The 21328-nt window shown below is 34.5% G+C and overlaps 1 protein-coding gene across 1 annotated transcript in view; it reads right to left on the bottom strand.

Annotated features, from left to right (window-relative positions):
* Positions 1-10308: 10308 nt before the first annotated feature.
* Positions 10309-21328, bottom strand: part of LOC100951160 (leucine-rich repeat-containing protein 9) — a 139707-nt gene continuing 128687 nt past the window's right edge. The window contains exons 29-32 of the mRNA XM_023515882.1: positions 20097-20237; positions 15269-15410; positions 11410-11578; positions 10309-10546 (exon numbers count right to left, since the gene is read on the bottom strand). Coding sequence (XP_023371650.1) covers positions 10507-10546; positions 11410-11578; positions 15269-15410; positions 20097-20237 — 492 coding nt within the window. The 3' untranslated portion in view covers positions 10309-10506. The remainder of the gene's footprint in view (positions 10547-11409; positions 11579-15268; positions 15411-20096; positions 20238-21328) is intronic.

Raw genomic sequence — 21328 nt, 5'->3', positions numbered from 1 at the left:
CCATGTCTCGGGCAGAAGCAAGGCACTGTTGTTTCTGTTACATGACACTGCTTCTTGTGGCCACCTGGCACCCCTTAGTCTCATTCTATGAGCCTGGTTTTTCAGCTCATGTGAACTATCCAATATGCCACATCCAAAGTAATTTTCTTTTGCACCCCAAACTATGATTGTCTGCTAATTTTTAGCCAAATTATTTTGAATAATTTTGAATTATTTTCTCTAAGATGCTACTGATTGGTGAATTTAAGTATGATTCCCTTTTCATCTTAATGTATTTAACAGCTTAAAATTCTAGAGTTTATTCTTTTTTTTGTCACCCTCAGTAGAGTGTTATGGCATCACAGCTTACAGGAACCTCCAACTCTTGAGGGCTTAGGCAATTCTCTTGCCTCAGCCTCCCAAATAGCTGGGTCTATAGGCACCCGCCAGAACACCCAGCTATTTTTTGTTGCAGTTTGGCCAGAGGCTGGGTTTGAACCCGCCACTCTCAGTATATGAGGCTGGCTCCCTACCCACTGAGCCACAGGCACTGCCCTGGAGTTTATTCTTAGATGACACCCTTTTTATATTGCTGTTGAACCACTTGCAGTGACCTACTTCTGTGACTCAGTTCAGAAACAACCATTACCTTCATTTTGCCATCATCCATTTTATGCTCTTCCCTAAAATCTCTTTCTCATTTTCATCTGAGTTGTATCTTTGTGCTGTAATTTTAACCTGAAAATTCTACATATTTCTTTTCTGACAATGTTTCTGTGTCAGTTTGGTTTAGGTGGAGGGAACTTCATGTAACAAAGAAACCATAAAAACAATAGTTTAACAAGATATAAATTTATTTATTGCCATATGGAGTAAATCTGGTGTTAGTTATTCCAGGGATGGGGTGGCAGCTTCCTGGACTTTATTAGTTTATTAGGTTACCTGGAGTTTATTAGGTTATCATCTCTAGGGTGTTTTTCTGCCTGGTTCAGCCAGAGTTCCTCCAGCATAATCTTGTTCAAGCCACAAGATGAAGAGAAGGGAAATTGTTCTTCCTTTTATTTTTAAGGAAACTTCTAAGAAATTTCCATATAACACTACCACATATTTGTCATTGGTCAAAACAAATTTAACCGCAAGGGAAGCTCTGTGCATAGCTAATAATCAGTGTTCATTTCCTAAAGGAGAAGGACAGAAGAGATGGGAGATAATTAGCTGTCTTCTCCACAATTTCTACTTCCTTTGCTTATCTCTAGGTAATTTTTCATCTTTCTAGATAAAACATAGTTTATGTTCTATGACTACTTCATACATTTTTTTGTTCAACTAATTAGTAAAAATTTGGAACAAAAATAGTAGTTCTAAAGTAATAAAAATTTTATTTTCTGTAATTATTCTGTTCTTACTATATAGTTATAGTCATTCCAGATGCCTGAATAGAGCAGTTTTCTTACAAAAATTCCCATTAATTCAGTTATTTTCAAGATATGATGACATCAAAATGAGTAATTAGTTATAAAAGGAATGCATATTTTAAAAGTAAACTAATATTACTTACAGATTGTAATATGAAACTAAAATACAGAAGATCCCTAAGACTTTCCTGAAAGTCCAAATTCATGAGAAATGTATGGAATAAAAAAATCTGTTTCTAAAATCCCTGTTATGGCTATTATTTAAACTCTTAATAATGTCAGCATTAATCAGTTAATGCTAAATCATAAGAACAACAAATGAGTATTTAATACATTTAATAACTGAACTATTAAAGGATGAGAATTATGTGATTGACATTCTCATAATTTTTTTTTGAGAATTAACAACAGCCTAACTTGTTAACATTAACAGATGTGTTATTGTATTTAGTTTCTGTTTATAGAGGTTTTAGCACCTATTTCCTTAAGTATGCACATACCTATGTTGAAAGCATAATATAACAGTATAGTAATGGCTCTGTTAATATTGGAACTTTCAGCTAACTAGAAAAATTATTTCAGCATCATAATAATTAAGGGTGGACACCAAAAAAAGCAGGCCAGAAGATAAAAGTACATATTAGTATCTTGGCCAGAAGCAGCTCCCAAGGTTATAGCCTAAAATCAGGACATTTTCTAAACATTTTTTTCCAGTTACATTTCTCTAAAATTGTAAATTATGCACAACTATGCCCCTGAAGCACAGTAAATCATGGAAAATAATTTTGTTTGATATATTCTACTTCTTATAGCAGGATATATTCTACTTACTTCTTATGCTACTTTTTAAGAAAATTTTCCCCAAAATGTACAAAATAAGTCTTATTGCCTTTAAGCTAATTAAAAAAATTAAACCAATTATTCTGAAGTACTCTATTCATTGAGTAACATGCATTATCTAGTTTAATTTTCTATTCAAGTTTTTTTGTACATTTGTACCTTTGCCACTAGATCTAAATTAGCCTTGTTTGTTTGTTTGTTTTAGTGGGGGGGGGGTAGGAAGTTTGACATAATTACTCATTGTTATAAACTGTAATATTAAGCTGTTACAATTACATGAGACCTGCTTGTCTGTATTACAAATATATAATACATGTATTATAAAATACAAGGAAGTATACTATGTTATTTGAAAACTCCCATGGTGGCAGTTTTAAAGACTATGTTTTTTTCTGATAATGGCCTACCACCTAAAACAGAGTCCTTCACAAGGTAATGAGGGAAATACGCCAATTTTGACTTCATTACCATCCTGTTGAATGACTACATTCATTCTCTTTTTAGATGTAAATCTCTTCCTTCTACCATTCTTCAACACTTTATAGAATTCCAGCTTGCTTTTCACCTATCTTTTAACAGTTTAGCATAGATGGCTGGATCAAGTCCATTGTTTGAATTGTATGAAGCTTAAAAAGCTCTGCAGTATTTTACCATTTCCATTGTATCTGGGTTCCCTGAGTGCTCTGCTCATTGCATTTTACTTGTACTCTCTGTTTTCTAAACCCATTTATGCCTATTCTTCCTGAAGGTACTTGTTCGTCTGGGAGCTCAAATTGACTTATCCCCATTCTATTTCCTTAACTAAAAATGCACCATTGAGGTTGATTGAACTCTTTTTAAAGCACTTCATAAAAATTGAAAGACCATAAGAAAGTAGGCTACTAGTGTTTGTAAATACCTGTTTTAAGCCAAATTGATAGGAAGGAATAAGAAATAATTGGAAACTTTAATGTTATTGAATTCTTTTTTTTACAGATTAGTCTTTTTTGGTTGTTCTTTGAGAGACGCACTTGTAAAACATTCTGGGAGGGAGAACAGATGAAGAACTATGTTCTAATTACAGATGGAACAAATATTAGAGCCAAATGGCTAAAATAATTGAAAACAGTATCTAGAATAAAACTTATCTTTTATAATAAGCAAAGTGTAAAACATTCAGTTCATCTTTAAAATCTACAACTCTTAAATAACACCACCTTAACTTTTTTCTGCTTAAAATACAGTCATTGCTAATTTTATGGTTCACAGAATAGTTAAGATGGTCAATAAGCTTTTATCCTATTTATAATGTTTAAAAATAACTGTTGGTATGAAATAGTTTTAAACATGTGGAAATTAATTTATGAAATTAAAGACCAAGTTTAATTTTCATTTGTTAAAAATATTTAACAACTTTAATTATAACAACTTCAAAATATAATTCATTAAAAAAACAAAATATGTTATTCTACTAGATTTTTATTCAGAGCATATGGATTTTTTTATTTTTAATGAGAAAAAATCTGTTTTAAATCTTTAAAGATAGCACTTCAGAATCACTGGTATCTTCTATGAAGAATGGCAATGTTGATGAAGTGGCTTTTTGATTTACCTTAAAGAGCACATAGTTAAGGTAAGGCCTAATAAAATATAAAAGATAAATAATTTGATTTGAGGTAATTAGCATTTTCAAAACTACAAAATTTCATGGATTTGCTATTAAATCATTTATATTAGTTTTAGGAAAAAAGCCATCACCGAAATCAAATTTTAATATGAAAAATGCATAAATTGAGTCTAAGATATATCTCTTGAGTAGTTTACAAAACAATTTTATTCACAACTGAAAAAATGATAGTAGAATGGTATAATTTAAATTTTTGTAAATGAAAACTCCTTGAAATGGAACATTACTAATGAAATAGCCCTGTACATCTTGCTGAGTTCTAAAAGGCAACTGAGGATTTTTCCCATCTTGAGAGAAGGCGGGTGAGATGTTGAAGAGCTGGATGCTAATGAGGAGAAACCTGGGGCAAAAAGGCTGAGTGGGGAAAGCCCCAGCGTTAGTGGGAATCTTTTTCTCCTCAGAGGAAGAGGCAGATATTTCAGATCTGTCAGGTATTCCAGAAAGCCACAGTATAAAAGGAAACCTACTGTGGCCAAAGTCAAGATTGAAAAGATTAAATTCTCGAGACTATTACAAAACCAGTGGATGGGAAATGATGGTGGTATCTGGGTGGTTAAGCTTCACAAAATGTCCTGTTATTATCCCACCAAAGATGTCTCCAGAGCTGTTGCACCATGGCAAACCCCTCAGTGAGCACCCAAGAAAACTGCGATCTAGCCTCCCGGGATGGTACCCTTCACCCTCCCCGGACGTTCTCCTCACCCTCCCCGGGACCCTTCTCCTCCTCCACCCCAGGACTGTTCTCCTTACCCTTCCTGGACATTCTCCTCACCCTCCCTGGACGTTCTCCTCACCCTCCCCTGGGACCATTCTCCTCACCCTCCCTGGGACTGTTCTCCCCACCTTCCCCGGACATTCTCCTCACCCTCCCCGGAGGTTCTCCTCACCCTCCCTGGGACTGTTCTCATCCTCCTCGGGATCGTTCTCATCCTCCTGGGGACCGTTCTCCTCACCCTCCCCGGGAACGTTCTCCTCACCCTCCCTGGGAACGTTCTCCTCACCCTCTCTGGTACTGTTCCTGTCATCCTCCCCGGGACCGTTCTCCTCACCCTCCTCAGGACTGTTCTCACCCTCCCTGGGACTGTTCTCATCCTCCTCGGGATCGTTCTCATCCTCCTGGGGACCGTTCTCCTCACTCTCCCTGGGAACGTTCTCCTCACCCTCCCTGGAAACGTTCTCCTCACCCTCTCTGGTACTGTTCCTGTCATCCTCCCCGGGACCGTTCTCCTCACCCTCCTCAGGACCGTTCTCCTCACCCTCCCTGGGACTGTTCTCCTCATCCTCCCCGGGACTGTTCTCCTCACCCTCCTCAGGACCGTTCTCCTCACCCTCCCTGGGACTGTTCTCCTCATCCTCCCTAGGACCCTTCTCCTCATGCTCCAGCGATGTTCTGCTCACCCTCCCCAGGACTGTTCACTTCATCCTCCCCGGGACTGTTCTCTTCATCTTCCCTGACCATTCTCGTCATGCTCCCCAGACTATTCTTATCACACACACACTCTGCCCCATTCTCGTCATCCTCCCCAGCCACAGGGGCAGAAGCAGCTGGGTGGTGGCTTGCTGATCTTGACTAGCCCTTTGGCCCTCAGTAGTGTTCCTCTAGGAAGGACACACCAGAAATTTGTCATTGCCACCTCTATGAAAATTGACATCAGTAATGAAGCTCTTTCTGCTGCTTATTTCAAGTAGCAGCAGCCATGGAAGCCCAGACACCAGGAAGATGAGATCTTCACCACAGCAAAAGAGGAATACAAGGTAACAGGACAAGGTAGATCAAAAAACTGTGGACTAACAAATTTTACTGAAAATTAAGGCTATTAGCTCCAGGGCTACCTTTGGTCTGTGTTTGCCCTGACAAATGGAGTTCACTCTCACAAATCATTAGTGTTCTAAATTTCTTAAAATGTGTCTAATTAAGTGACTGATAGATTTTTTTTTAAAGGCAGCTGAGAACTTAGATGTAATTCAGCATAGATTTTTCTTTAAAAATATTCCCATAATGGAGGAAAGTATAGAAAGATAAACAAGAAAAGTAGTTAGGCACTTGGAGGTGTTTTAGAAGTTTTACAAAAGAAACCTCAAAAAAACAAACAAACAAACAAACAAACAAAAACCCCAGCTACTTTCTAGCCAGTAAAGTGTTGGTTAGATTCTTTGAATAAACATAGTAACTTGGCCATAAGTGCCTACTTCTACTCACTTAGAACTGTAAATAATTTATTTCTTTTTCTACAATATTCAATTGACACTAAGAGGCTAGAGAATGACTAAGAATAAGATCTACTATATTATAACATTAAATACTTTTTATAATGTTCCAGGTGAGACAATTAAATTTGCAAATTCATCTTAGAAAACATGTTGCATACCTCACTGCTGAATATCACTATGGTCACTAGATGACCAAGTGGACTACTTTGTAGGTGACTGGAGTGATATTCAGCAATGAGATACAAAGTACTTTTTTCTAGGATGAGTTTGGGAACTAAATTGTCAGATGTTCTATGATGACAGCTCTGATAGCTATTCCAGAAAAAGTTCCAAAATTGCTCTGAAGGGTGGACCATGCACTGGCCTTGGTGCATAGCTTCCCAAGAAGGTGACTGTAATGGAATTCAGCAATGAGGCATATAGCACTTTTTCTAGGATGAATTTAGGAACTTAATTGTCTGACCTCACGTGCAGCTTATGAATAATGAAATAGCATATTACTTAGATATAAAGATTATTTTAAAACTAGTCAAGAGTACCTGAAAACACACATACACAGTACACACTAAATATTCTAGGCAGAAATATGTTCACAACCCTATTTAATTTTGTGCCAATAGTCAGAAAAATGCAGGACGGTCCAGGGGCATTGGCTCCCACCTGTAATCCTAGCACTCTGGGAGACCGAGGCATGTGGATTGCTTGAGTTTAGGAGTTCAAGCTCAGCCTGAGCAAAAATGAGACCCTGTCTTTACTAAAGATAGAAACAATTAGCCTGATATTGGTACACACCTGATAGTCCCAGCTACTAGGGAGGCTGAGGCAGGAAGATCACTTGAACCTAGGAGTTAGAAGTTGCAGTGATCTATGAGGATACTACCATACTCTATGTGGAGCAACAGAGTGAGACTCATTTCCAAAAAGAAAAGAAAAAGAGGAAAAGATTCTAGGACTACAAAAATAGAAGTCAGAATTCTTATTGAACAATTAATTATAGTTTATTTTGAGAACTTGTGCAAGGATGAATGGGCCAGAGGGAGAATGGTGGGGAATAAGAAAGAGCACACAAGAAACAAAGGTGGGATTGAGAGGACAGGGATAGTTTTAGCTATCACCAGTACTCAAATACTCAAACAGCTTTATTTTGTAGAGGTAGTACAGAATTGTTTCTCAAGGAAGACATGTTTTCAACTTAATCATGATAAGAGAAACAGGCACAAATTCCCAAGTGAACACAATCTATTACTACAGTGTGACCTCTACAATATGTCCAAGCTACGTACCTATAAGATTAGCTGGAAAATGTATGTGACAACTTTGAAGTGCAGCTGTAAAGTTAAAAGCTAAAATCTTAAGGGAAACATGTTTTTCTTCTGTAATTAAATATTGAAACTTCAAGGAAAACATGTTGTTTCTCTGAGAAGGAGGATAAGTAGAGGGGGAGTCATCCCTTGGACATCTCCCAAGTTGCGGGGGACCTGCCACCTCACAGCCCGTTCTGCACAAGTTTATCTTCATAGATAGAAGTCAGATGATCAGTTTGACATCTATATTCAGTTCATCATTGGAGGTCCTCGTCTATAAATTCACAACTTCTAGCTTTCTAGTTTGTTTGTGGGATTGCCCTTAATTGAAAATAAGTTATATATAATCATATATATGACCACATACAAAGTAAATCTATCAAGACAATTGCTGGAAGCAAAGAAATAATGGTTTTACTGTAGATACTATGTTTTATCTATACACTGCATAATGAATGAATAAATAGCTTACAGTCTTTACATATCTAAGTAGTGTATTAGTAACAATTAATTGTTAATTTGCTTTTAATTGAAAAAGCAATGAATTTGAAGTTAAAAAAATCTGATTAGGTGTAATATGTATTTTTTTCCTTTTTAAGTCACAGCTGCTTTATATATAAATGGAGACAGTTCATGTCATGCCTGCTTCAGGATTGTTATTAGGATAAGTCATTTGAAATGTTTGCTAGTGGTTTATAAATTTAAAGCACTAGTTGTCTGTTTTGTTGCTATCAGTTGTTAAGTGTATTATAAGTAATTTTAACTATAATCTAAAATTTCAGTTCACAAATTATTTACTTAAGAAATAATTTAGAGAAAATCTAAAATCACTTTTACAAAAACATTACTCATATTCAGTGACATTTTCATTTCTTTTACTGAGTAGGAAAGGGATGGAGTTACAGCTATCACCTTATGAATTACATATAACCAATAGCTTAACCAATGTAGGTATTACCAGGTGAGTGGTATATCATGTCAAGGTCATCTGCTCTCCTGGCCAAAAAAAAACCCAAAAAACAAAATCAGAATGACTGTGCCGAATCATGTTAATAATCATTTCTCTCATTGCTTTTATTTAAAATTGTTTATTATATATTTATATTAAAAAGTCCTTGAAGATTGGGTCTATGTCTATATTCTATATGGCATGTAGCAATGCCTAAATACATTTTTATTATTTTTCTTAGTATCATTATCAAATTATATATTAAAAATTATTTTAATTTCCAGGTGGCGCCTGTAGCTCAAAGGAGTAAGGCACCGGCTCCATATGCTGGAGGTGGTGGGTTCAAACCCAGCCCCAGCCAAAAACTGCCAAAAAAAAAAATTATTTTAATTTCAAGAAGAAATTCAGACACCATTAAAATTTAATTAAAAATTTATAGTAAAATAATTAAATGGCTCCAAATTTAACAATGTATGTACATAAAAATTCTATGATAAATGTCAAATATATTAGAAATCCAGAGGAAAAATGGCCAAAAGAAAATATGCTAAGATACTAGGTGTTTTATGCAGCATAAGGTATGGTTTTTCTGCTTTATATTTTTTTATTCTTGAATATTTTTATCCAGTAAAAACCTATTTCAGTTATTATTCCCCTAGTTTATTATTTAAAAAGACACTTTCTGTTTTAAAAGTATCATACATTCAACATTTAATTCAAACAGAATCATAAAAGAAAAAAAGCAGGTGATACTGATTTAGTGATAAACTATGAAGAGCAGATGGTCCTAACCCTGTAATGAAAGCAATTGTCCAAACTGAAGGGCAACACAGACATCTCCTGGACATCTTAAGAACTGCAGTATCGATTTTAAACAAAGGATCTTATTCCACCTAAGTGTAATAGCTGTTTAAAAACCACACATTAAGTAGAGCAAAATCAATCTGTAATTAGATTTGAAATTTTAAATATCACATGATTAAATCACAAACATACAGCATTTAAGAAAGAAAAATACAAAACTGTTGCATACACATTGGAATTATATAGTTTCCAAAATATCTTTAAAACTATTCTAGATAGATTACAAAGTATACTTATTTTAATTTACTTCCATATAAGGAACACACAAAGTAGTAAGAAAATATATGCAATGTTGAGCTAGTACTTTAAAAATTTAAATAGAACATTTCAGGAATCATGGAGCCCATTTATATCAAAATATGATTGGCAGTTTAGTAATCAATTAATTTAAAAGATTGTATTTAACAAATAAGCCAATTTAAAATCATATGTCATTGATATTTGATATATCCTAGGACTATATGAAATAATGGTTTAGAAAAATTATCTTTAGTGAAATTCAATTAAAGTCAAAATTTTAAATGTATCTTTGAACATGTTTTTGTCAGCCTGAAACTGCCTATAAAATTATATCACAATAGGCACAATTAGTGATTTGTATATGAAATAGGACTCATTTTTCTTGGAGTGCAAATGACTGGTTGTACCCACAGTCAAACACATTTAGGAAGTACTACTGCCTACAATTTGCATCTCTAAACAATTTTGAGGGGAGACCTGGTTTGAGGTTTTTTTTTAAAGTATAGTCCAAGAAATGAATCTGTAGTCCAACCAGCAAAACTCATCTTGCTTTAGTCATAGTTGTGTTTTGTAAGAAATGTGTGCTTTAGTTTTATGGAATCTCAAATGTAATCCCAAATGAATGGATATTCTACAAATGAAAGTATACTTCCTAAAGTTATCTTTTCTTAATCTTTCATATGACAGACCATAATGATGTTTTATAGTTAATACCAGAACTAAGCATTTGATTCTTTGGACTTTGTTTCATGTCACTTTTATCTTTTCAAATTGTATGATGTCATAGTCCATGATTTTTATAATATAGAAATTCAAACAAATAATTAAGATAACCATAAAGAAAGTTTTAAGAGAGGTGATATTAAATCAAGTTCATGAAAGGTGATATATTATCTTCATATGGAACCGATGTGCTTCAATAACGTAAGTAACATGATTATCTTTCTTTTTTCTTTCACTGACCAGTATCTACTCATTTTTGGACAACTATTAAACAGAAAAAAGTTTCCTGGTGTATGCTCATTTCTCTTTAGGTGGTTACATGCGATTTGATCTTGGAAGGTTGCTCCCAGGAATTCTGTAAGAAATAAGATATTTATGAGTCAAATAATGATGACTTGATTTCTTAATGAATAAAGCTAACTCAAGGTAATTCTACAGTGAATAATTTTTGTATTTTATATATGTGCAATTTCAAAAATACTATAAAAAAGAGAGAAAATGATCCTATTCTTGCCTATTTAAAAACTGGGTTATCCTGAGGACTCAGAGAACATAACTAATTATAGAAAAGAGAAATCAGTGCAGCAAGAGCCGGGCCTAAACTCGATCTGTGCTCAGTAGGTCATGGGTACAAAGAAGCTTGGAGACAGGTAATTCATACTGTAGGTAGATGGGTGTTGAGCAGCAGAGTGGATTCTTAATGAGAATTAGCAGTCTTATAGGCATTGCTGGGCTCTAGGGCTGGGTCCCGACTGGAGGCAGGGGCAGGAGGGAACTTTCAAGAGAATTCTGAAGTATTTATAAAATTTCTGGCCTTTATGGTTTCATAGAGTTGAATTTATCTGCCATTCAAAGTATAAGGAAGCTGCTTTGCATATTCAATGAGTAAATAAGTTATGAGAAAATATGATAAGTAGTTTCCTTGTAATTATTTCAAGGTTCCTTCAGTAGTGAGCACTAGTACTCTTTGAACAGTATTTGACATCTTGATAGTTATTTCTAAGCTTTTTTGAATTATGACATAAAAATACTGGACTTTGGGAAAGGTTTGGTGAATGTGGGAAAATACGCATTATGCTATCGTACAGCTTTTCTCAGATCCCAGAGGAATATATTTATATAGTAGCAGATAACAATATTTCTTATACGTGATGAGCAAAAATATGGAGAGTATATTTTTAATGATGAAAATGCTATGAAAACACAGAATAGCTTTACCGTCCCTCATCTTGGTTGCTGTGGTAGATGTGTGCAGTTGGAGATACAATATTCTGATGTGATAAAAGAGATGGAGAGACATTTATCCCTTTGAGTTGCCGAAAAGCTATTTCTGCATGGATGCTCCGAGGATTATTTGCCAGAATCCCAGCATTCTTGTTTTTTTTGTCTGAAATAGGAATTCAGACAGTTAAAATTATGAAACAATGAGAAATATTGAGTAATGTAAATAGTAAGTAATAAGGTTTGGTTGTCCTTCTGCAGAATGTCTGCTATATATGTTTCATAACATTAACTAAAATTAAAAAAAAAAACAGAATTGGCATATATTGCTAATACTTAATGTGATTTAAATTTCTTTGAGCTTGTAGAAGCTATTTGATCCTTTTTAGGTAATTTAAAAATACATAAATATCCAGGTCTGCATTTATCTGTAATAAATGTACAAATAAAGTGACCATACATTTCAAAATAAAAATTGGAGCAACACAGTCAAAAAATAGGACAAAAAATTACAGGACTTTTCCAGAAAATCCAAAGAAAGAGATGTATAACATATCTTGAAAAAGGTTACAGGCATACCTTGGGGACATTGCAGGTAGGGTTCCAGACCACTGCAATAAAGTGAATATCACAATAAAGTGAGTTACACAATTTCTTTGGTTTCCCAGGGCATATAAAAATTATGTTTACACCGTATTGTAGTCTATTAACTATACACTAGGATTATATATTTAAAAAGTGCATATCTTAATTTAAAAATACTTTATTACTAAAATATGCTAACAATCATCTGGGCCTTCAGCAAGTCATCATCTTTTTGTTGGTGGATGGTCTTGCCCCAGTGTTGTTTGGTGCTTACTGCTCAGGGTGGTGGTTGCTAAAGGTTTGGGTGGCAATGGCAATTTTTCAGAATAAGACAATAATGAATTTTGCTGTATTGTTTGACTCTTCCTTTCATGAAAGATATCTCTGTAGTACACAATGTTGTTGGACAGCATTTTACTCACAGTAGAACTTTTTTCAAAATTGTAGTCAATCTTCTCAAGTTTTGTTGCTCCCTTATCAACTACATTAATGTAATAATCTTAATCTTACACTGACATTCCAACAATGTTTCTAGTATCCTCACCAGGAGTAGATTCCATTTCTTTTCTCATTCGTATGAAGCACTCCTCCTTTGTTCAAGTTTGATCATGAGATTGCAGCAATTTGGCCACATCTTCAGGTTCCACTTCTCTTTCTAGTTCTCTTGCTTTTTCCAACAGTCTTGAACATCTTAAAGTCATCAGTGAGGACTGGAATCAACTCTTCCAAACTCCTGTTAATGTTGATATTTTTGCCTCTTCGATTAATTATGCACATTTTTAATGGCATCCACAACCTTTCCAGAAGGTTTTCAATTTAATTTTCCCAGTTTCATTAGAGGAGTCACTTCCCATGGCAGCTGTAGGTAGGCTTACAGTATATATTTCTTAAATCTTAAGACTTGAAAGTCAAATAACTCCTTGATCTGTGTATGGCAGAATAGTGGTTGTGTTCACAGGCATGAAAACAACATTCATCTCGTTTCCATCTCCATCAGAGCTCTTGGGTAACTAGACTCATTGTTAATGAGCAGTGATCTTTTGAAAGCGATTTTTTTTCTTAGCAGTAGGTCTTAATAGTGGGTTTAAAATATTTAGTAATCAGGCTATAAAAAGATGTGCTGCCATGTAGGCTTTGTATTTCTATTTATAGAGCACTGAAAGAGTAGATTTAGCATAATTGTTAAGGGCCCTGGGATTTTCAGAACAGTAAATGAGCACTGGCTTCAGCTTAAAGTCACCAGGTGCATTAGCCTCTAAAAAGAGATTCAGTCAGCCCAGCTTTTGAAGCTTTAAGCCAGGCATTGACTTCTCTCTAGCTGTGACAGTCCTGGATGGCATTTTCTTCCAATTTTACCAACATTGAAAACCTATTTTTTAATGTAGTCACCTTTATCGATTATCTGAGCTAGAATAACTTGCTATAGCTTCTCCTTTGGCATTTGGTATTCACCTTGCACTTTTATTTTACAGGGATGGCTTCTTTCCTTAAATCTCATAAACCAACCTCTACTCACTTCAGACTTCTTCTCCAGCTGCCTCACCTTCTCTTAGCCTTTGTAGAATTGAATAAGAACTAGACTTGTGGCAGGTTTGGTCTTCTATATAGACCAATTTCTCTATATCAGCAATAAAATTTCACTTTCTTAATCATTTGTGTGTTCATTGGAAAAATATTTCTAATTTCCTTCAAGAAGTTTTCCTTTGCATTCACAACTTAGCTAATTTTCTTTGGCTAGGTTTTGACTTTTTTGGCTTTCAATATGCCTTCCTCACTGGACTTAATCACTTCTAGCTTTTGATTTAGAGCGAGAGATGAGTGACTCTTCTTTCCACTTGAACACATAGAAGCCATTGTTGGGTTATTATCTGGCCTAATTTCAAGGTTGTTGTGTCTCAGGGAATAGGGACGCCTGAAGAGAGGAAGAGAGCTTGGGGAATTGCTGGTGGTTGGAGCAATCAGAATACACACATTTATCGGTAAAGTTTGTTGTTTTATGTGGGTGCAGTTTGTGGTGCCCCCAAATGTTTACAACAGTAATCTGAAAGATCACTGATCACAGATCGCCGTCAAAGATAACATGTTAATGAAAAAGTTTGAAATAGTGAGGGAATTACCACAACTTGACACAGAAATTCAAAGTGAGCACAGAACTTGCTTGACACAGAGTTACCACAAAGCTTCAGTTTGTAAAAACCACACTATCTGTGAAGTGCAATAAAGTGAAGGGCACTAAAACGAGGTATGTCTATACCTGAGAAAATGAATGCTGGAGATAAATGCAGGGTTAAACTAATGTAAAAAAAAAAGATATGACATTTCTGAAGCTGACTAATTTAATATATCCAATTTGCTGGTGGTTTATCTCCTGGACAAAAGGATAACAGTCCTCATCATGATTAAAATCTTGAAGTCATAAAGACGTGGAAGCATGAAAAATAAGTTAGGCACAATATAATATTTTAGAGTAAATTATGCTGAGTTTCTTTAAGCTGGGCTTCCTTTAAAAACTTAAAAGCTACTGTATTCTTTGTAGACTCTTAGATCATTTTATAATTGTTGTGATGTTCATTGTTACTGTCTAACAGTAGTCTGAGGACAAAGTGGAAATTAAAAGGGATGGAAGAGGCAAGCCCTTAGAGAAGGAGTAGCTACCCCCAATTTTGCCAACATGATAGCTAGGGAAGATCTGGAATTAGAGAACAAGCTTATTCTAAACCTGAATTAAAATTTATATAATAGAATAAACCATTGCATGCTTATTCTTTTAATAAGCTCCCTCCTTTAAAACTCTACCTCTTGAAACTCTTCTCTGTTAGCTTCATGAATGTTTACTTGTGGTTTCAAGAGAAAAGTGTGATCTCTTTGTAACCTATCCTCCATGTTCCAGATTTTGTTATATTTTTCACCTCTGATTTCTACTTTTTGTAGGATGCACTAATGAAGTGGTTTTACTAGTTGTTTGTTATGGCATACCTGAAAGGAAATAAAAACTTTGGAAAGAATTAAGTCAGGAAAAAATTGTTTAAGTATCACAAAGTTTACATTCTGATTGCGGAAATATTTAGTTATAACATATTAGTAGTTGAGTAGAACAAAAAGTACTATATTTTTCTGAAATCAGAATGACCATAGGAAACTTGAACAAATAGGCAACTTTAGGAAAAGTTAAAATCATGGAATTTTAAGTAGTATTAGAAATATCAGTGAGATTTTTGTTTTACACAAAGTGTTTCTTTTACATTCTCTCTGAAATTCTGTGTCAAAATACCTTCAATGTTGGTAGTTAAAGTGAAGTCAGGTCCCAAGTAGCTAAATCCACCAGGTAGAATTACATTTGTTATCTTTATGGGAGGAGCTTTCACTGGGCCGAGTGATCCACCATCTATAGGACAGTTGGTAACAGGAATAACCTATATAACAAAATAAAATAAAATTAAGAACAAATCATCTCCAAAAATCAGATCAATAGGTTTAGTTCTTATCACAAGGCTCACTTGATAATCAACTTAAATTATTTTAAGTCAGGAGTTACATGCTTGCCTAAACTCAGAATTAGGACTAAAGCCAGTAAAATCAGCAGAGTCTTCTGAGTACTTAACCTCTCTCAGAAAATTGTTCTGTTTTTAGGACTGTGTGTTAATCACTAACTAGAATCTAGTACTGGATAACATCTCCCCCTTTCCAAAGAGTCTTAACAGACTCAGGGCCTGTAGCACACCAGTTACAGTGCCAGCCACATGCACTGAGGCTGGCAGGTTCGAGCCCAGCCTGGGCTAGCTAAACAACAATGACAACTGCAACAAAAAATAGCTGGGCATTGTGGTGGGCACCTGTAGTACCTGGGAGGCTGAGGCAAGAGAATCGCTTAAGCACAAGAGTCTGAGGTTGTTGTGAGCTGTGATGCCATGACATTTTACCAAGGGCAACATATTGAGACTCTATCTCAAGAAAAAAAATAGAGTCGTAACAAAGAAGTGAATAACCTTTGTAATATTTCTCCTTTTTTAATGAATGGGAATTAAGGGAAAGTAAAAGCTTTCTCCCACATCTTTGTATTCCTCACATTACCTCATTGGTGCCTTGCAGTTAACTTGTTTTTCAAAACAAACAAGCAAATAAAATGGGGACTAAGAAAAGCACCTTACAATAATTTTAATGAATGTAATAAAACTCTTTAAACAGTGTTTATATTATAAACCTATTAAGGAGTAAGAGGCTTTTAAAAGAATTTCAGGAATCAGCAAATGGAGGAGAAAATGCATTTTAGGGAAAGGATTCTTATTTCCCCTAGAAATTATGCCTGCTCTCCTGTCATTAAGACTGACCTTTTAAAAAATATGATTACCTTATTTTTATAAAATTATTAATTTACATTATACTTTAGTGTTACCAAGAACACAGCTTTGTAATGAATGCTAAGGTAATAGTCTTTTTACTAAATCTAACCATTTTCAAATCTCCTAATTCCTTTGTGGGAGGGAGTTTCTTTCCATAAGTAATTTAGAATGCTGTCACATTTTCTTCTGAAACCAAACCACCAAAATGTTTTGGTTGTGAAATTTACGAGGTGTAGAATATAAATGTCTTAACGCAGTAACTAAGAAAATGCTGTGAAGGCTATGTTGACCAGTTTGATGAAAGCATTTTAGATTGTGTGTAAAACTAGCACATTGTACCCATGATTGCATTAATGTATACAGATACAATTTAATAAAAAAAGGGGGGGGAGACAACTTCAGGTTTTATTTATCTTTTCCTTATCTGCTGTCAAAGAAAGAATAGCAGCTACTAAAATGAAGAAAAACACATTAGACTGATCAACTTGAACAGTTTTTTATATTGTGTCTTTTGAATAGCTCGTTAAAACAAATAATGGCTTAATTTTGATCTTGTTATAAAAATAGTAATTGTGTTGAATCTTGAGATAAAATATATTTCTCTAATATAAAGGCTTATTTCAAATACTCTCTCTATTTTACTAAACATGTATAGATGAATCCAAAATATAATTTTTAAATAAAATGTTTATATACAGAATAACTAGGTGGAAAGATGGTTAAATTCCTAGACATAGCATCGATTCAAAATGATGCCATGGTATAGTAATGTGAAAATCTGAGTTCACTGTATGAGAAATAGAAAAGAATAGCCAACAAGCAAACCCTTTAGTGAAATATTTATCATTGACTGATATTTGAGTTTATGCTGAATTAAATCAATTTTTAAAGAATTTTATATGGAAATTGGGATCTTTAAAGTTGTTCTAAGTGATTACATGTTTCAAATTTAGCCAACATAACCTTAAAGTAGAATTTATGAATTTCTGTGTGACAATTTTTGCAGGTATCTCACTGGAGCCCTGATAAATGTGGTATGGTAGGAAGAACAATGCCCCTCCCCTCTCCTAATCCTCAAGACATCTTACATAGCAAAAGACTTTTTAGGCTGAGAAAGTCAAGATTTTGAGATGAGGAGATTATCATGGATTGTCTAGGAGAGGAAGGCAGAAGGTCAGAAAAGAGACAGAGAAGTGATAATAGGAACAGAGGTCTAAGTGATGCCATTTCTAGAAAAGGGCCATGAGACAAGGGATGCAGATGGCTGCTTGAAATTGGTAATGGCAAAGAATGAATTCTCTCTAGAGCTTCCAGAATGAACAGATCCCTGTCAATATTTTTGATGTTAGACATGTAAGATCCATTTTTAGATCTTGGACCAACAGAACTGTAAGATAATAAATTGTGTTATTTTAAACCATTGAATTGGTGGTATTTTTTTCAGTAGCAATAAACTAGTACATGTGGCATTTTTTTTCACTAAGAGGCTTGCTCCAGGAATACTGAATAGAGAAAAGAAAAGAAGACTTAGATCACTGAACTAAATTTTGTTTGATTATTTGTTCTCTTTGAAATGCTGAGATAGGAATTTGAGTAGATAATATTAGTTGGTGGTCTTTTTTAGTTACATCATATAGGTCAGTGGCTAAGATTTTTTTTACAAAACATAGGTTTTAGAAAAATTTTTATAGATATAATATACAAACAAATCAATTTCCTTTGCTTAAACTAATATTTTTAAACACCATACAGCTTTAAGGCTCATGAGTGTCTGTAGCTTTGACCTATAATAGAAGACCCTTTTAATCAAAATATATTACCAGCAGGCTGGGTGTGGTGGCTCACACCTGTAATCCTAGCACTTTGGGAAGCTGAGGCAGGTGGATTGCTTGAGCTCAGAAGTTCAAGACCAACCTGAGCAAGAGCAAGACCTCGTCTCTAAAAAATAGCTAGGCATTATGGTAGGCCCCTATAGTCCCAGCTACTCAGGAGGCTGAGGCAAGAGGATCACTTGAGCCCAAAAGTTTGAGGTTGCTGTGAGCTATGATGCTTTGGCACTCTATCAAGAGTGACAAAGTGAAACTCTGTCTCAAAAAAAAAAAAAAATCACCATTAATCAGAAAAAGTTAGGGTTAATCAAAAACTCAGTGAATCATTAAGAATTATAATTCATATTCATCTTAAACAATTTAAAATATATAATAGTACATGCATTCATCAATCTTTTGATGAATGCCCAAGGCCTTTTCTGTAAGGAATGGTCAATTGATTGCTATTATATCTGACTGTTCTTGGAAAATTTGTATACCCTTAAGGTTTTATTTACAATTTCCAGTTTAGGTTTCTATAAAGTAGCACGAATTTAAAGATATAAGGAGAAAATCCAAAGATGAGAATTGGTCTAGATTTTAAAAACATATTTTCCTACATATTTTCTCTGAATTTTTATTTATTTATTTATTTTTGGCCAGGCTGGATTTGAACCTGCCACCTCTGGCATATGGGGCTGCTGCCCTTCCTGTTTGAGCCACAGGCACCGCCCTGAATTTTTATCATTTTATTCATATTTTACATTTTTTCTCCCACAGCCAATTTGACATTATATTTGTATGTGTGTTGGCATGAATGTGGATCTTTATCTAGACTTTCCAAATTATCCCAATTTGGTTTTCTTAGAAACATAAAAATAATAATTTTAAATTTGCACTTATATTTCATCTGTTTATTTAAAATAATAATTTTAAATTAAATTATAAAGCTAATTTTTGATAAGTGAATCTGTTGCTAAAGGGAGAAACAGACTAGAGAGGAGCCAAATAGTATCAGAAGTTCAGTATTTTGGGAATCTGCTTGTCTTACAGAGACAGCGAGTTAAGTGAAAGCCTGGTAGGGGGACACTTACAGTAGTGTTATCTCTTTCCTCTTAAATGTTACTTTTAGAGTAACATTTGTTCATTGATTCTAATGTCCTTAGTCTCTGGCTTTCATTTACACTGGAGAGTCACTTGCATTCTCTGCCCTAGTCTGTATCTTCATAATATCTGTTTTGTATTGTTAAAAAAGCCTCTTTACTGGTTTTTCTGCCTTCTCCAGTCTCTTCCTCAAACCTTGCAAAGCCACAGATTTAGTAATATTACTTCTCTGCTCAAAATTCTTAGATTTTCTGTGTTAAATTTAGTTTTTAGAGGATGGTCATGAAGAAACTGGTGGTCAATGACATAATTTCCAAATGATGGAAATATCATTGTGGTTTCTTTTCTCTCTAACTCTTGTCTGCTGTGATGAGATACATTTTAGGGCTCATGGGTAAAAACCTCAATCATCCTGCCAATATATAAGAACAGAGGTGCACATCTCCTTTTTTACGTGAACTATACAGTCTAGTGAGTTGAGGGTAGAATTCCTTCTATTCCTAAATGGAAGCAGTTTTATTGTTATTTTTTATTTATGAAAGTGTTATGTCAGAGTTTCTTATTTTCTAGCATCATCTGACACATTTAATATGTAAATATTAAATAATTTGCCTTATATCAAAGTACATTATTAAGAAAAGAATCTACCCTGGGTCATGTGTACATATGTGTGCTCTATTTGCCAGACCAAGCTGCCTTTGATAGTAATCACTAAATAGATACTAAGATCATCTATAAAAACACCATAGGTTTAAAGATTTAAGTCAAAATACATGATATAATGTAATGTTAATTTACTAATAATTTATAACATCTCAAGGTAAAGTGTAAGTAATATAGTTCTTACCGAATTTTTCTTTGCTTGTAGTTCAGAAAAGTGAAATTCAGCTTTTGCCCTATCATCTGAATTCACAGGAATTCCATCTAATATCTGTAAGTTAGGCAGTCGAAATATGAGCACATGGCGATGTAGCATTTTTCTACAAATCTGTATGAAGTTAAAAATAATAATTTATTAAAAAACTTTTATTTCAAAGATTAATCTTTATATAGAAGGAAATTTAGCATAGTAGGAAAGATGGCAGATAATAGATAACTAATAGTATTAGATGCTGTAGGTATGAGTCCCCTTTTTGAAGAATTGCTCACCTTTCTGTTATGCCAAATAAAGAACTTATTTATTTATTTATTTTTACATTAAGGCTACCATTTATCGGTTTAGTCTGCTTTTAGAGTAAGAGTAGTATTATTAATTACAAGCAGTTCCAACGAAGGAATAGGATTATACTATGAAAGTTCACTTATGCGTAATTAGCTTGAAACTTATATGATATTTTTCTACAAGTATTACCCAGTTTAATTCAATACACATTTACTGAACTTTATGATCCATCTCTTTCTAGTATCAGCCTACTCTAGAAATTTGTGCATGTACATAAGAAGGTATGTGGAAGAGTGAACTAAGTCTGAGGCTATTAACTTTAGAAGGGTCTACTTGCAAGGATGGCTCTTGCTGTTGTTTGGTATTTGTTGAGTGTTCCTGCCATTCCTCAGCTGTTAAGGCTATTTCACTATGCCTAGAAAATTCATACAAACAATATGATTTATACTCAATCTTATTTCCTTCTGGGGCTTTACAATTTTGGTACATGATAGGGAGAGGGTGCCTATGTGATCAGCCTCCAACAAAATCCTTGAATACTGAGACTCTGTGACCTCTTGTGGAAGAGAAAGAGCATAAAGGGAGACTGCCCCTGGGTTCTTTCAGATTCAGCCTATTTTCCCCACGTCTAATTATCCAACTGTATATCCTTACTATGTCATGGTAATAAATCTTAGCCGTAAGTACAACTATTGTACTGAGTCCATGAGTCCTAGCAAATTTCTGAACATGTAGATTTTCAACAAAGAAAATATGCCACATTGTTTATAATACTAAACAGAAAGGAAAAAGAAACTATCAAAATGGGATGAATAAAATATTTTTTAAAAAAATAATGTAGTAGCTGGTGGTGCCTATGGCTCAATATGCCCCATAGGCCAGGGATCGAAGGTTCAAGCCCAGCCCCGGCCAAAATG

Source organism: Otolemur garnettii, unplaced genomic scaffold (assembly GCF_000181295.1).
Source record: "Otolemur garnettii isolate 467f Iridium unplaced genomic scaffold, OtoGar3 scaffold00081, whole genome shotgun sequence".
Lineage (NCBI taxonomy): Eukaryota > Metazoa > Chordata > Mammalia > Primates > Galagidae > Otolemur > Otolemur garnettii.
This window is presented reverse-complemented; position numbering and strand designations above follow the sequence as displayed.